The sequence below is a fragment of the Microcaecilia unicolor genome, chromosome 3, assembly GCF_901765095.1.
Source record: "Microcaecilia unicolor chromosome 3, aMicUni1.1, whole genome shotgun sequence".
Lineage (NCBI taxonomy): Eukaryota > Metazoa > Chordata > Amphibia > Gymnophiona > Siphonopidae > Microcaecilia > Microcaecilia unicolor.
The window spans coordinates 35,677,320-35,691,774 of record NC_044033.1 but is presented as its reverse complement, the minus strand read 5'-3'; the positions used below and the strand labels follow the sequence as shown (position 1 = coordinate 35,691,774).

The 14,455-nt window shown below is 44.8% G+C and overlaps 1 protein-coding gene across 4 annotated transcripts in view; it reads right to left on the bottom strand.

Moving 5' to 3' along the window:
* The window catches only part of LOC115465392 (stonin-1-like), an 81,197-nt gene that overhangs the window by 31,143 nt on the left and 35,599 nt on the right, over positions 1-14,455 (bottom strand). For all 4 annotated transcript variants that reach the window (XM_030195831.1, XM_030195832.1, XM_030195833.1 and 1 more), the window contains one exon: positions 2,817-4,801. In XM_030195831.1, the coding sequence (XP_030051691.1) occupies positions 2,817-4,752 (1,936 nt within the window). In that variant the 5' untranslated portion in view covers positions 4,753-4,801. The remainder of the gene's footprint in view (positions 1-2,816; positions 4,802-14,455) is intronic.

The window sequence follows — 14,455 nt, the reverse complement described above, 5'->3', positions numbered from 1 at the left end:
GCCCAATGGACCCTAGCTTCCCAGTGGTTTCAGGCTGCTGGGGATCTAGAAGATGTGATCCACCTGTCCACGAGTTTTCTCAAATCCCTGTATTGGTGGACGATTTGGTCCAATTTGACTCTGGGACGTCCTTTCCAAATTCCTCAGCCACAAAAAGTGCTGACCACGGATGCGTCTCTCCTGGGATGGGGAGCTCATGTTGATGGGCTTCACACCCAAGGAAGCTGGTCCCTCCAGGAACGCGATCTGCAGATCAATCTTCTGGAGTTGCGAGCGATCTGGAACGCTCTGAAGGCTTTCAGAGATCGGCTGTCCCACCAAATTATCCAAATTCAGACAGACAACCAGGTTGCCATGTACTACGTCAACATGCAGGGGGGCACCGGATCTCGCCCCCCGTGTCAGGAAGCCGTCAGCATGTGGCTCTGGGCTCGCCGTCACGGCATGGTGCTCCAAGCCACATATCTGGCAGGCGTAAACAACAGTCTGGCCGACAGGTTGAGCAGGATTATGCAACCTCACGAGTGGTCACTCAACTCCAGAGTAGTGCGCCGGATCTTCCAGGTGTGGGGCACCCCCTTGGTAGACCTCTTCGCATCTCGAGCCAACCACAAAGTCCCTCAGTTCTATTCCAGGCTTCAGGCCCACGGCAGACTGGCATCGGATGCCTTCCTCCTGGACTGGGGGGAGGGTCTGCTGTATGCTTATCCTCCCATACCTCTGGTGGGGAAGACTTTGTTGAAACTCAAGCAAGACCGAGGCACCATGATTCTGATTGCTCCTTTTTGGCCGCGTCAGATCTGGTTCCCTCTTCTTCTGGAGTTGTCCTCCGAAGAACCGTGGAGATTGGAGTGTTTTCCGACCCTCATCACGCAGGACGAAGGGGCGCTTCTGCATCCCAAACTCCGGTCCCTGGCTCTCACGGCCTGGATGTTGAGAGCGTAGACTTTGCCTCTTTGGGTCTGTCAGAGGGTGTCTCCCGCATCTTGCTTGCTTCCAGGAAAGATTCCACTAAGAGGAGTTATTTCTTTCTATGGAGGAGGTTTGCCGTCTGGTGTGACAGCAAGGCCCTAGATCCTCGCTCTTGTCCTACACAGACCCTGCTTGAATACCTTCTGCACTTGTCTGAGTCCGGTCTCAAGACCAACTCTGTAAGGGTTCACCTTAGTGCAATCAGTGCATACCATTACCGTGTGGAAGGTAAGCCGATCTCAGGACAGCCTTTAGTTGTTCGCTTCATGAGAGGTTTGCTTTTGTCAAAGCCCCCTGTCAAGCCTCCTACAGTGTCATGGGATCTCAATGTCGTTCTCACCCAGCTGATGAAACCTCCTTTTGAGCCACTGAACTCCTGCCATCTGAAGTACTTGACCTGGAAGGTCATTTTCTTGGTGGCAGTTACTTCAGCTCGTAGAGTCAGTGAGCTTCAGGCCCTGGTAGCCCAGGCCCCTTACACCAAATTTCATCATAACAGAGTAGTCCTCCGCACTCACCCTAAGTTCTTGCCAACGGTTGTGTCGGAGTTCCATCTGAACCAGTCAATTGTCTTGCCAACATTCTTTCCCCGTCCTCATTCCTGCCCTGCTGAACGTCAGCTGCACACATTGGACTGCAAGAGAGCATTGGCCTTCTATCTGGAGCGGACACAGCCCAACAGACAGTCCGCCCAATTGTTTGTTTCTTTTGATCCCAACAGGAGGGGAGTGGCTGTGGGAAAACGCACCATATCCAATTGGCTAGCAGATTGCATTTCCTTCACTTACGCCCAGGCTGGGCTGGCTCTTGAGGGTCATGTCACGGCTCATAATGTTAGAGCCATGGCAGCGTCGGTAGCCCACTTGAAGTCAGCCACTATTGAAGAGATTTGCAAAGCTGTGACGTGGTCATCTGTCCACACATTCACATCTCATTACTGCCTGCAGCAAGATACCCGACGCGACAGTCGGTTCGGGCAGTCAGTGCTTCAGAATCTGTTCGGGGTTTAGAATCCAACTCCACCCCCCTAGGCCCATATTTGTTCTGTTACAGGCTGCACTCTCAGTTAGTTGGTAAATTTTTTAGGTCAATCTCAGTTATGTCCTCGCCGTTGCGAGGCCCAATTGACCATGGTTATTGTTTTGAGTGAGCCTGGGGGCTAGGGATACCCCATCAGTGAGAACAAGCAGCCTGCTTGTCCTCAGAGAAAGCGAATGCTACATACCTGTAGAAGGTATTCTCCGAGGACAGCAGGCTGATTGTTCTCACAAACCCGCCCGCCTCCCCTTTGGAGTTGTGTCTTCCCTAGTCTTTGTCTTGCTACATATGAGACTGGCCGGCACGAGCCGGTTTCGGGCGGGAAGACGGCCGCGCATGCTAGTGAAGATTCCGATTGGAGGGGCTGCCGTAGACGTCACCCATCAGTGAGAACAATCAGCCTGCTGTCCTCGGAGAATACCTTCTACAGGTATGTAGCATTCGCTTTATTTCATCTAGAGGTTTTGTCAGCTTCTTTTCATTTGGGATTTACTGAAACATAATTTGACCAGAGGTGTCTAAACTAATCGCATATAAGTGCACATGTCTGTGTATTAAAGAAAAACCTACTTCTAAACTTTATGTTTTGTATAAAAGAATAAATGTAACACATTTTCACCTTGGCCCTCTTTAGGAACTGCCAATTAATAAACATTTGATAAAGACTGTCAATTGCCGTTAACCACACAAAAGAAAGTATTTTACACTCAAAACCAGCCCTCAAACTATTTCATATACTATTTAGAACATGGGCTACAAGATCATCCTTCAAAGAAAAATAAAAATCTATTGCATGAAATATTTACTTGAACTTTTATCTGGAAGTCGGTCTATCTTCCATACGACAGCTCTATAGGCACTCTCATACTTTGCTGTTCCAATTGTGACTTGTATAACTGGTTCAGATTCTGTTTCAGACACAGAACCAAGGCACGCTTTTCTGTTCATTTTAGCCATTAAAGACTTTTGCCTATGAAGATTCATTGTCCAGAGTGCTTTAATCCACTGTGCAGGAACTGGAAAATGTACAGTAATGTTTTCACAGTACTTCATTGAATGTAAAGTGCTAGGAGACACATTTAAGAATGCTTGAAGTTCTACATAAGCTCCCTGGACAATTACAGCAGTTTTAACAGAAAATGGAAGGTATCCATTATATAGAGCCTTGAAACGCATCAGTTCCAGTTTACAAGAATCAAGAGGAGTAAATTTAATAATCCTTGATTTCTCAAACAAATGCACTTTAACACATTTATGGAAATAATAATCAAGAATATCGATCCATTTCTTGCATGTCTCTTTTTCAAGATGGCTGTCCTCTTGTTTTTGGAGCTCACGATCATTTAAAGTCAAAAAGCATTCAGTGTTGCTGTTCACAAAACACAAACAATAGATCTGGGTGATCACTGCATTTTCTACTAATTTTCCCTCTTTAGTTATTTTGCCCCAGAAGTTGTCCACTATTTCTAATACCATTTCTTGTTCTTCATAGTTTTTCTTATGTTTAAAGATAACAGGAAGCATCAACAGTTCTTCTTCAACTGTTACAAGAAAGTCAGTGAAATTATTATAATCTAGGGTTCCCAGCTTGAACATTTGCTCAATTTCTGCCTCATGAACTACTTCCACTTTGGGATGGTATTTCCTTTTCTCCACATAAGATACATGCTCAATCTTTACAGTATGGATCTTTCCTGAAACACTGAAATTCTCTAGCTTTGGATCAGAGAGTTTACAGTATGGATGAAGCTGGAATTCCCGGAATGGTTTTTCAATGCCTCTCTCATAGTACATTTGTAGGATTCCTCCAGGTATGATTTTAAGATAGATAGGACCCCACTGTCGAGATGACATCATGTTCTTTTTTTCAGGAATTCTTAACATGAAAGGCCACCCATCTTTCCTTTGGCTTCGGAAAAGACTATGTGGGACAAAAGATGAAGTATTATCTCCTGAATACGTGCACTGAGTAGACTTGTCTCCTACAGGATCTAGGGTATCAGTTGCCAGATATTGAAGCTTTTCGCAAACATAGCTGAAGGAACATTGATTTAGGCTCTTCTGATTAATGCATGTTTCTCCCTCATTGGGACTACTTACTTTAACATACGTTTTGTCTTTTCCCTGTGTACCATCTGTGATGCATATGTCAGATATGTTTGATGAGCACCCTTCATTCCAAAATGGACTTGAGAAAGCACAGTCATTCTGAAAATACTGGAAATGGAATTCAGAATGTCCTGAATTATTACAGCTTTTGTACTTTGAAGAATTTACTTCATTTAAGTTTTCAGATTTGTAAAATAAAGATGCAGATGGGTTATCATTAATGGAGGATGTTGGAGTACTACTTAGTTTGGGAGAACCTGACGAAACGCTTGTCACAGGTGAAGCAAGAGGGATGGCTGTTGGCGATGTCTCAGGAATAGGATAAAGGATATGAATACCCGATTTGGGAGTGAAGAGGCCTCCTGGGTAGTCTTTGATGGGTGTAGAAAGAGGAGAATTGCAGGGTGGCCCAGGACTGAGATACAAGTCAACTATAGGAGAAGAAAGTGGTGTGCTGCTGCCTGTAGATGAAGACAAACTTGAAGATTCAAGGGCATTAGAAAGAGCAAGCTTAAGTCCATTTGGATTAGAAATACGATGGCTTTCACTTGGAATAATTTGAGATTTCTGGGGTGATTGAAAAGGTGGCTCTTCGTCAAAGGTTACCCAGTTTGCTGGATTAGTTGAACACATCTTTTGTAGGAAAAACCTTGATTATAATTGTGAAAATGTCACGAATTGTCTGTTGAGAAAAGAAAATAAAAATGAATAATGTGCCTTACAAATATATTTATACAACTGACTACAACTGTTACGTACAGAAGAACATTTGCCAATATAATTGGTACACTGTTGGGAGTCTGAATTTGAAAAAAATATAAATTACCACAAAACATATCAAGATTTAAGATGAGAGGAGAAATCCTATTTCTGTATAAAACTACACTTTTGGAAATATAAAGATTTATCTGTTTCTCTTTTACTATATAAAACTACCATACTAATAAAAAACTTAAACCAGGTTTTTCCAAACTGTGAGCTGTGACCCCAAATAGGGTCACAAAATCCACGTTTGACGTCGAAAATTGAGTGGGATGAAAAAGATGTCAGCTCAAGCTTCCTTTTAAGCCTGCACTATAATTAGCCTTGCACAGGTTCCATGAATGGCAGGGAATAATAGCAGCATTGACTGAAACAGTGCAGGAGAGCCAGGAGCAGCAGCATGGAGGTCAAGGTAGGCCTCTGGGAGCTGCGTGCTTTCTGTGCCCACAATAATAGGATTCACGTTCACGGCAAATTTGAGAAGCGCTGCCTTAAATGTTGGTTCAGTTTGAAAAAACACTATACAATTTATATGCACAAATCATCTCTAGGTAAGAAAATGTTTTCTGTGCATTATTTTTGGGTTATAATTTTTCTGCTCATTTCTAATCACTTAGGGCCTCTTTTACTAAGGCGCACTAGTGTTTTTAGTGCATGTTATTTAGGGTGCGCTAAATGTTAGCATCATCCACAGGAATATATGGACGTCACTAATGTTTAGTGTGCCCTAAATATTGGCACGCGCTAAAAACGCTAGCGCGTCTTAGTAAAAAAGGCCCCGAGTCAATATATATGATTACCCCGTGAAAAGTCTCTGTTAATGTCATCACTTTGTATGTTTTTATATAAATTGCACCATGAACTTTCATTTGCCGCTAACTAGGACTCTTCCTATCAACCCCCCCCCCCCCCCGCCCAATATTTTATCCAGTCCCAATGTAGCCCAGCTATTGCAATAGTTGTCCTTGGTTGGGGGCAAGGGACGCAAACCTTTGTTTCTTCCAGAACCTGGCTAATGACTAACAGGCTGGTCAGTGTGTGTGTGCTGGGAGGGAGGGATTCTTTAAACAGAGTACTGGATAGACACCTACCTTCCTTTATAGAATACTAGTGTACTTGGGTATTCCATGCTTATGTTAGGTGCAGCAGCGTGGAGGGCTGCCACTCAAAACTCAAAGTCCTGGATTTCAAGCATGCTGACTTTAGTAAAATGGGGGAACACCTGAGCAAGGAGCTGATGGGCTGGGAGGACAGTGGTCCAAGCTGAAAGAAGCTATAAATAGGGCCACAAACCTTTATGTAAGGAGAGTAAATAAAAGCAAGAGAAAAAGGAAACCGATATGGTTCTCCAAGCAAGTGGCCGAGAAAATAAAGGCCAAAGAGTTGGCGTTCCTGAAAAACAGAAAAACTCAAGAAGAGGAACACAGAGAGGAATACCGGATGAAACTGAAAGAAACCAAGAGAGATACGTCTGGTGAAAGCGCAAGCGGAAGAAAAAATGGCTAGAAATGTAAGGAGGGGTGACAAAAATTTCTTCAGGTATATTAGTGAAAGGAGGAAGACTAAAAAAGGAATTGTGAGACTGAAAGATGCTGCAAACCGCTATGTAGATAATGATGAAGAAAAAGCAAATTTGCTAAATAGATACTTTTGTTCTGTTTTCACAGAAGAAAATCCTAGAGAAGGACTGCGATTGACTGGCAAAAGTACAAATGAGAATGGAGCGGATACAGCACCGTTCACGGAAGAGAGTGTGTATTAACAACTTGAAAATGTCTTCGATCTGCTAACGGAAGAAACCATCACTCAAGCACTCAACAAATTCTCCAAAACCCATTCCAAACTGGATATCTGTCCCAGTAATCTAATAAGGTTCGCCCCCAAACGCTTCATAACAGACCTCACGTCACACCTGAACCACATGCTACAACACGGACTCTTCCCCAAGGACAAAGGAAATATATTACTTATACCCATACCCAAAGACTTAAAGAAAAAACTAAATGACACAACCAACTATCGACCAGTAGCATCCATCCCCCTGATAGTAAAACTAATGGAAAGTATGGTAACCAAACAACTTACCAACTACCTAAACAAATTCACAATATTACATGAATCACAGTCAGGATTTCGATCCAACCATAGTACTGAAACAGCGCTAACCACTCTCCTAACCAAATTTAAACAACTAATTGCAATTGGGAACAATGTGCTACTCCTACAATTTTATATGTCCAGCGCGTTCGACATGGTCAGTCACCAAATACTCCCGAACATTCTAGACTACTTCGGGATTGGCGGAAAGTACTAAAATGGTCTAAAGGCTTCTTAACAGCAAGATCCTATCAAGTGATCTCAAAAGCAAAAACGTCAACACCATGGAAACCTGAATGTGGAGTACCACAAGGATCACCGCTCTCACCAACCCTTTTCAACTTAATGATGACACCTTTAGCCAAATCGCTATCCAACCATGGACTTAACCCGTACATCTATGCTGACGATGTCACGATATACATCCCGTTCAAACAAGACATAACCGAAATCACAAATGAAATCACACACAGCCTACAAATAATGAACTCATGGACGGACGCATTCCAACTAAAGCTAAACGCAGAAAAAACACAATGTCTCATCCTGTCCTCACAATACAACACAAACAAACCCAAGACCATAAACACTCCGGACTACACACTTCCGGTCTCAGACAGCCTGAAAATCCTGGGAGTCACAATTGACCGAAACCTCACACTCGAAGACCATATGAAAAATGTTCTACTCAATGTGGAAACTCAAAAGAATCAAACCTTTCTTCCCAAGGGAAGTATTCCGCAGCCTAGTACAATCAATGGTGTTAAGTCATCTAGACTACTGCAATGCCATTTATGCTGGATGCAAAGAACAAATCATCAAGAAGCTTCAAACCGCTCAAAATACAGCAGCCAGACATATTTGGGAAAGCGAAATACGAAAGCGACAAACCCCTAAGAGAAAAACTACACTGGCTTCCACTAAAAGAACGAATTACGTTCAAAGTCTGCACCCTGGTCCACAAAATCGTCTACGGGGAAGCCCCGACCTACATGTCAGACCTTATAGACTTGCCTATTAGGAACGCAAAAAGATCATCACGCACATTCCTCAATCTCCACTATCCTAACTGTAAAGTGCAAAAATACAAATCCACATATGCGACCAGTTTCTCGTACATTTGCACGCAGCTATAGAATGCTCTACCGAAGGCCATAAAAACAACGCAAGACCTAACCATCTTCCGAAGGCTACTGAAAACAGATCTTTTCAAGAAGGCATACCATCAACATCCATCTTAAATACTAAACAATACCATTATATATGATCCATACAAAACCGAACTTTTATCGCCTGACTGCTTAACCTCTTTGCTTTTAATGATCAAGCACTACCACTTTAAACCTTATGTCGAATAGGGTCTCTCTATAGCCGATGACCTAATGTATGTTACAACCCAATTTATTACTCAGGAACCTTCTTGCAATACCATAATGTATTCTTCTTTACCATGTATGTACGCACATGGTATATATATATACCATGATCTGTTCCATATATATTATGTTCCATATATGTATGCACATTAACGCAATACCATCTGTAATCATGTTAACTGGAAATGGCAACCGCCATTACGGCAAATGTAAGCCACATTGAGCCTGCAAATTGGTGGGAAAATGTGGGATACAAATGCTACAAATAAATAAATAAAAAGCTAAAGGTGGACAAAGCCGTGGGACCGGACGGGATCCACCCCAGGATATTGAAGGCGCTCATAGAGGTTCTGGGGGGTCCTCTTAAAGATTTGTTTAAAAAATCCTTGGAGACAGGAGAGGTTCCGTGGGATTGGAGAACGACAAAAGTGGTGATAGGGAAGAAGTGGTGAACTGGATTAGGAACTGGTGAACTGGATTAGGAACTGGTTGACGGACAGACGCCAGAGGGTGGTGGTTAATGGAATTCGCTCGGATGAGGGAAAGGTGAGTAGTGGAGTGCCTCAGGGATCGGTGCTGGGGCCAATTCTGTTCAATATATTTGTGAGTGACCTTGCCGAAGGGTTAGAAGGTAAAGTTTGCTTATTTGCGGATGATACTAAGATCTGTAACAGAGTGGACACCCCGGAGGGAGTGGAAAACATGAAAAAGGATCTGAAGAAGCTAGAAGAATGGTCTAAGGTTTGGCAATTAAAATTCAATGCCAAGAAATGCAAAGTGATGCACTTAGGGAATAGAAATCCATGGGAGACGTAAGTGTTAGGCGGAGAGAGTCTGATAGGTACGGACGGGGAGAGAGATCTTGGGTGATAGTATCTGAGGATTTGAAAGCGACGAAACAGTGTGACAAGGCGGTGGCTGTATCTAGAAGGTTGTTGGGCTGTATAGAGAGAGGTGTGACCAGCAGAAGAAAGGGAGTGTCGATGCCCCTGTATAAGTCGTTGGTGGGGCCCCATCTGGAGTATTGTGTTCAGTTTTGGAGGCCGTATCTTGCTAAGGACGTAAAAAGAATCGAAGCAGTGCAAAGAAAAGCTACGAGAATGGTATGGGATTTGCGTTACAAGACTTATGAGGAGAGACTTGCTGACCTGAACATGTATACCCTGGAGGAATGGAGAAACAGGGGTGATATGATACTGACGTTCAAATATTTGAAAGGTATTAATCCGCAAACGAACCTTTTCCAGAGATACGAAGTTGGTAGAAAGAGAGGACATGAAATGAGATTGAAGGGGGGCAGACTCAAGAAAAATGTCAGGAAGTATTTTTTCACGGAGAGAGTGGTGGATGCTTGGATTGCCCTCCCGCGGGAGGTGGTGGAGATGAAAATGGTAATGGAATTCAAACATGCGTCGGATAAACATAAAGGAATCCTGTTCAGAAGAAATGGATCCTCAGGAGCTTAGCCGCGATTGGATAACAGAGCCGGTAGTGGGAGGCGGGGCTGGTGGTTGGGAGGCGGGGATAGTGCTGGGCAGACTTATACGGTCTGTGCCAGAGCCGATGGTGGGAGGCGGGGATAGTGCTGGGCAGACTTGTACGGTCTGTGCCCTGAAAAAGACAGGTGCAAATCAAGGTAAGGTATACACAAAAAAGTGGCACATTTCTTGGGCAGACTGGATGGACCATGCAGGTCTTTTTCTGCTGTCATCTACTATGTTACTATGTTAGTAAGGAAGCACATCCACAATGTGAGTACACAAAGAATCAAATAGGAAAAAGTACTCAGTAAGGACAAAATGATACATTCAGTCATCAAACTTAACATTTTATCTCCACCCCGCCCCTCTATATTCAACATTTTAAACACATTTCCTTTAATAACTTTTCAACTGTAATTATCTTGCTGAATAAACTGCAATCCTTTCTGAATCTCCTGCTTCCTGATGCTTCTTTCTTTATATTTATACTCTTTATGTTTAACTTGAAACAATTTTGATTGATGACTACCCATAATCAAACATTACAATCTTACATAGGCTCTGGAAACAAATACTAACGATCCCAGCAGCATAACATCAACTGTCTCCAGAAGGTCCATTATACCTCCTCGTCATCGCGTTCCTCCCTATTCCTTCTTCCTCCCCCCGAACCCACTCCCCAATTCCCTCCCCCCACCCACCAAGAGGAGAAAAGAAAAAAAACACAAGACATTGATTCCTGGTGTATAGGCCTGACCTTTACCCTTCAAGTCCGACCTACCCTTAAGTGATGTGTTCTCTATCCCCTAATCTACCACCCTAGCCCTTCCCTGTGATGCCTGGTCCCCCCTGTTCGGCCACCCTCAATGACCCAGCGAGAATCTATTCAAAATTTGACTCCGAGCTGCAGGTGAAACTTTATTCAAATAAGCCCCCCAGATCGCAAGAAATCTCTGCTGCCTCTTAGGTGACAAGTGGGCTCCCTGTGACTCCCATATCATGTGTTGGTGCAGTTTATTCCTCCAGTACCAGAGAGGAGATGATCCTGAATCCAATGACTGAGAATACATTTTTTTCTCAAAATACAGGCCTTGCCTAGAAATAACGTTTCTCCCAGCTTCCCAGGCCCCCACAAGCCCAATGTGCAAAAAATAGCTTTTTCAAATGAGAGGGACACCCTGCACCCAAGCACTAAGCAAAGAAACCCTGCCATTGCTGACCAAAATGATCTTATGTGTCTACACTTAGGGGAGAAGTACGCTCTGTGTACTGTTCGAAAATGGCATTCTTGTAGTTCAGCACTGTGTACTACTCGCAGGCCCCCTTTAAGAGTTGCCAACAATGATTTTGCCTCAATTAACCGGCCCACTTCCCGCTCCCACCGATCTGCCACCACTTGCAGGCACCTCGTTGGCGAGCGGCTTCCCAATTCTTTACAGAACCAAGATACCGAGACTTGGCCCAGGGCATCCCACCAAGGAACCCCCGCAGCTGCTGCCCAATAACTATTGACAGGCTGCCTGCTGGCTAGGCGCTCAAATAATGAGATAGCTGAAGATAGGCCAGAACCACCGTGGGGCCTCTTGCTTCAGGAGTAAAAAGTTCTTCAGCAGACTTCATGGTCCCGTCCGCCCTAACTACATCTTCTAGCAACAGCACCCCTCTCTCTCCCAACCGTCGTAAAATTCGGCTCTCACTACCTGGCAAGAAATCTGCATTCCCCCCCCCCCCCCCCATGGCAAAAATACTCCTGTCCCCACAAGGCAAGAACTGAACGCCAAAGACACCATAATGGCTGCAGCAGTACACTCCCCCGAATCTCCACGGGGGACATGAAGTAAGTAATTCAAATGCCAGTGGTGAAAACATGCTCGCTCTAATTCCACATCAGTATATGTATTAGTACCAAAAGCCAGTCTCGTAAGTGCCTCGATAGGCAAGCCTGATTGTATCTACCCATGTCTGGGATTCCCAACCCTCCTTGAGTCTGAGCTCCCACTAAAAATCTCCATTGCAGTTTGGGCTCCCCCCCCCCCCCCCCCAGCAGAACTTCATCAACATTTTCCGTAAGGACTCCAGATCCCGACGCAAAATTCAAATAGGGAGAGACTGTAACATACAGTCATCTTGGGAAAATTATAATGCGATAGAGCTGTATCCTTGCCATTTAGATTCTAGGAAGGTCTGAAAACGAGTATCCTTGTACAAAAAGGTTGGAAACCTCCAAGAACCCCCCTGGGGATTACCAACCCTAGCCTGCAGGTCTAACTCCACCCAAGCATGGTCAGAGATCATTATGGGCCCCAGCTTTATCGCCCCCACAGTCGATAAACAGTCCCGGGAGAGTAGCACATAATCTATTCTAGACATTGTGGCATGTGTTCTCAATATATGTGTATAATCTTTTTCTAGGGGACGAAGTGTCCTCCACACATCTATCAAGTCCAAAGCCGAGCATAACATTGAAATTCCCCCCTGAGATCTGGAGAGGTCTCTCCCTCTTGGCTGTGAACGATCTAGTAGGGGATCTGCCACTTCATTAAGATCACCCCCCAATAGGACCGGCGCATCTCCCATATCATGAATTTTACGAATTAGTTGAGCAAACAATGCCCTCTCAAAGGTGTTTGGGGCATAAATATTGCATAGTAACCAAGGCTGCCTTTCCAGCACCACTGATGCCAGGACAAAGCACCCCGCAGGGTCAGCAAACACCTGTTTTGTCTCCAAATGCAACCCTTTTCGGATCAGGATCACCACCCCTCACCATCTACTCACTGCCGGGGCACCAAAGATCTCCCCAACCCACCACCTTTTTAGCTTGGCGTGCTCCAAAGCAGAGAGATGGGTCTCTTGTAGGAAAGCAACAGAGGCCCCCCGATCATTGAGAGCTTTTAAAATCTTTTGCCTTTTAATTGGAGAGTGTATTCCCCCTACATTCCGGGTGAGTATTTTTGTACTATTCATGCTCTAAGTTAGTGAACCCAGGTAAAAAAGATTCAATCCAAGTCCTAATCTAAGTACATGTAATCCATCGAGGGGGCACCCCAGCCATCCCCCCCCCAATAGGACTGAGATCTACCGACTATAACCTCATGAAGCCATCGAGGGCCACCGCATAAGCAACCAGGCATCACTCCTCCCACTACCCCCCTCTCCCCTCCCGATCCCTAGTATAACCTTCCCATCCCACAGCACCCCCACCCCTTTCTCAACTCTCACCACTTCCATATGTGAAGCACCCCCAGCAAAAGAGTCCAGAGTAACCGCAATCCTATGACAGGTGCTACCTTTTTCTCTCCTCTCCCCTCCAAACACACTTGAGTTATCCCCCTAAAGCTCTTCAGTCAACAGTCTATAAATGATTTTTAAAAAACCATCCAAGTGACCTCCTCCTCCTCCCAAACCAGATCCCACATGTACACACCTTGCTGGGCTGGCGGCAATTATGCTCCTGACAAATCCACCGTGAGCCCTCAGGCCCCCAGTATTAGATTACATAAAACAGCAGCAAATGTCTCACAGCCCCTTCTGTTACCATTCGGGAGCAGCTCAACAACAACTACAGCCAACATTAATTGCTTCTCAGATCTTTGACCGATCCTGTTCATCCATGCATATGATGAAGCAGTCTATGTCCACACCCACCCTCAAAAAAAAAAAATTTCTGCTTTAGCTGATCAAGGCTTCATTGGCATCGCCATCTGTTGCGCCTCAGTTCTCCACATGATCTTGCCCACTTGTTAGTAACAGAGTCAAACCTGCCATATCCAGAGAATTATACCAAACTAAATACTGAGCCCCTTGAGATCCTTCCTAGGCAACTTATATCCAAACTTCGGTCATGCTGCTTGTAACCCTTCCTCATATGGCTGTGCTTCGGCAACTGTATTATACAAGAGAGCTTGTCCATTGTCCATTATTTTAAGCTTCGCTGGGTAGAGAAGACTAAAACAATTTTTCAAGCCAAACAACTTGGACCACAACGGGGCAAATGCTTTGCGTGCAGCTGATACATTGGCTGAGTAATCCTGGAAACACAAAACTCGTGCGCCTTGGTATTCCAATTGCGTTCCCGCCCTCAGGGCCTGTAGTATCGCCACTTTATGTACGTAGTTTAACGTTTTGAAGATTACCACTCGGGGTCTGTCAGCTCCTTCTTTTCGTTGCCCCAATCTATGGGCTCTCTCCACCCGAAGGGGTCCATCGTGATCCGTCAACTTTAACACTTGTGGGAGCCATGATTCCAGAAACTTGAAGGTCTCTCTCAGGGAGGGTTTCTGGCAGTCCAACCAGGCGCAGGATGTTGCGGCGAGACCTATTTTCTAGGTCTTCGACTTTCGTTTCTAAATCTATAATACGCACTATGAGCCGCGGCTGCTCCGCCGTCGCTTGCGGCATGGTGTCCTCAATGTTCCCCAACCTCTGTTGGACCATCTGAAGCTCTGCCGCCAAAAGTCGTATAACGCTCTTCTATGCCGTCCAGTTTATCCAAAATTAATTGTAACTTCCTACCAAATGTTTGTTCCACGGCCAGTCACTTCAGCTGTAGTTTCTGCTGTCCATAGTGAACTTGGAGTCAGCGAAGGCGGCATGCCTGTGTCCGCCATCTTTGTCTCC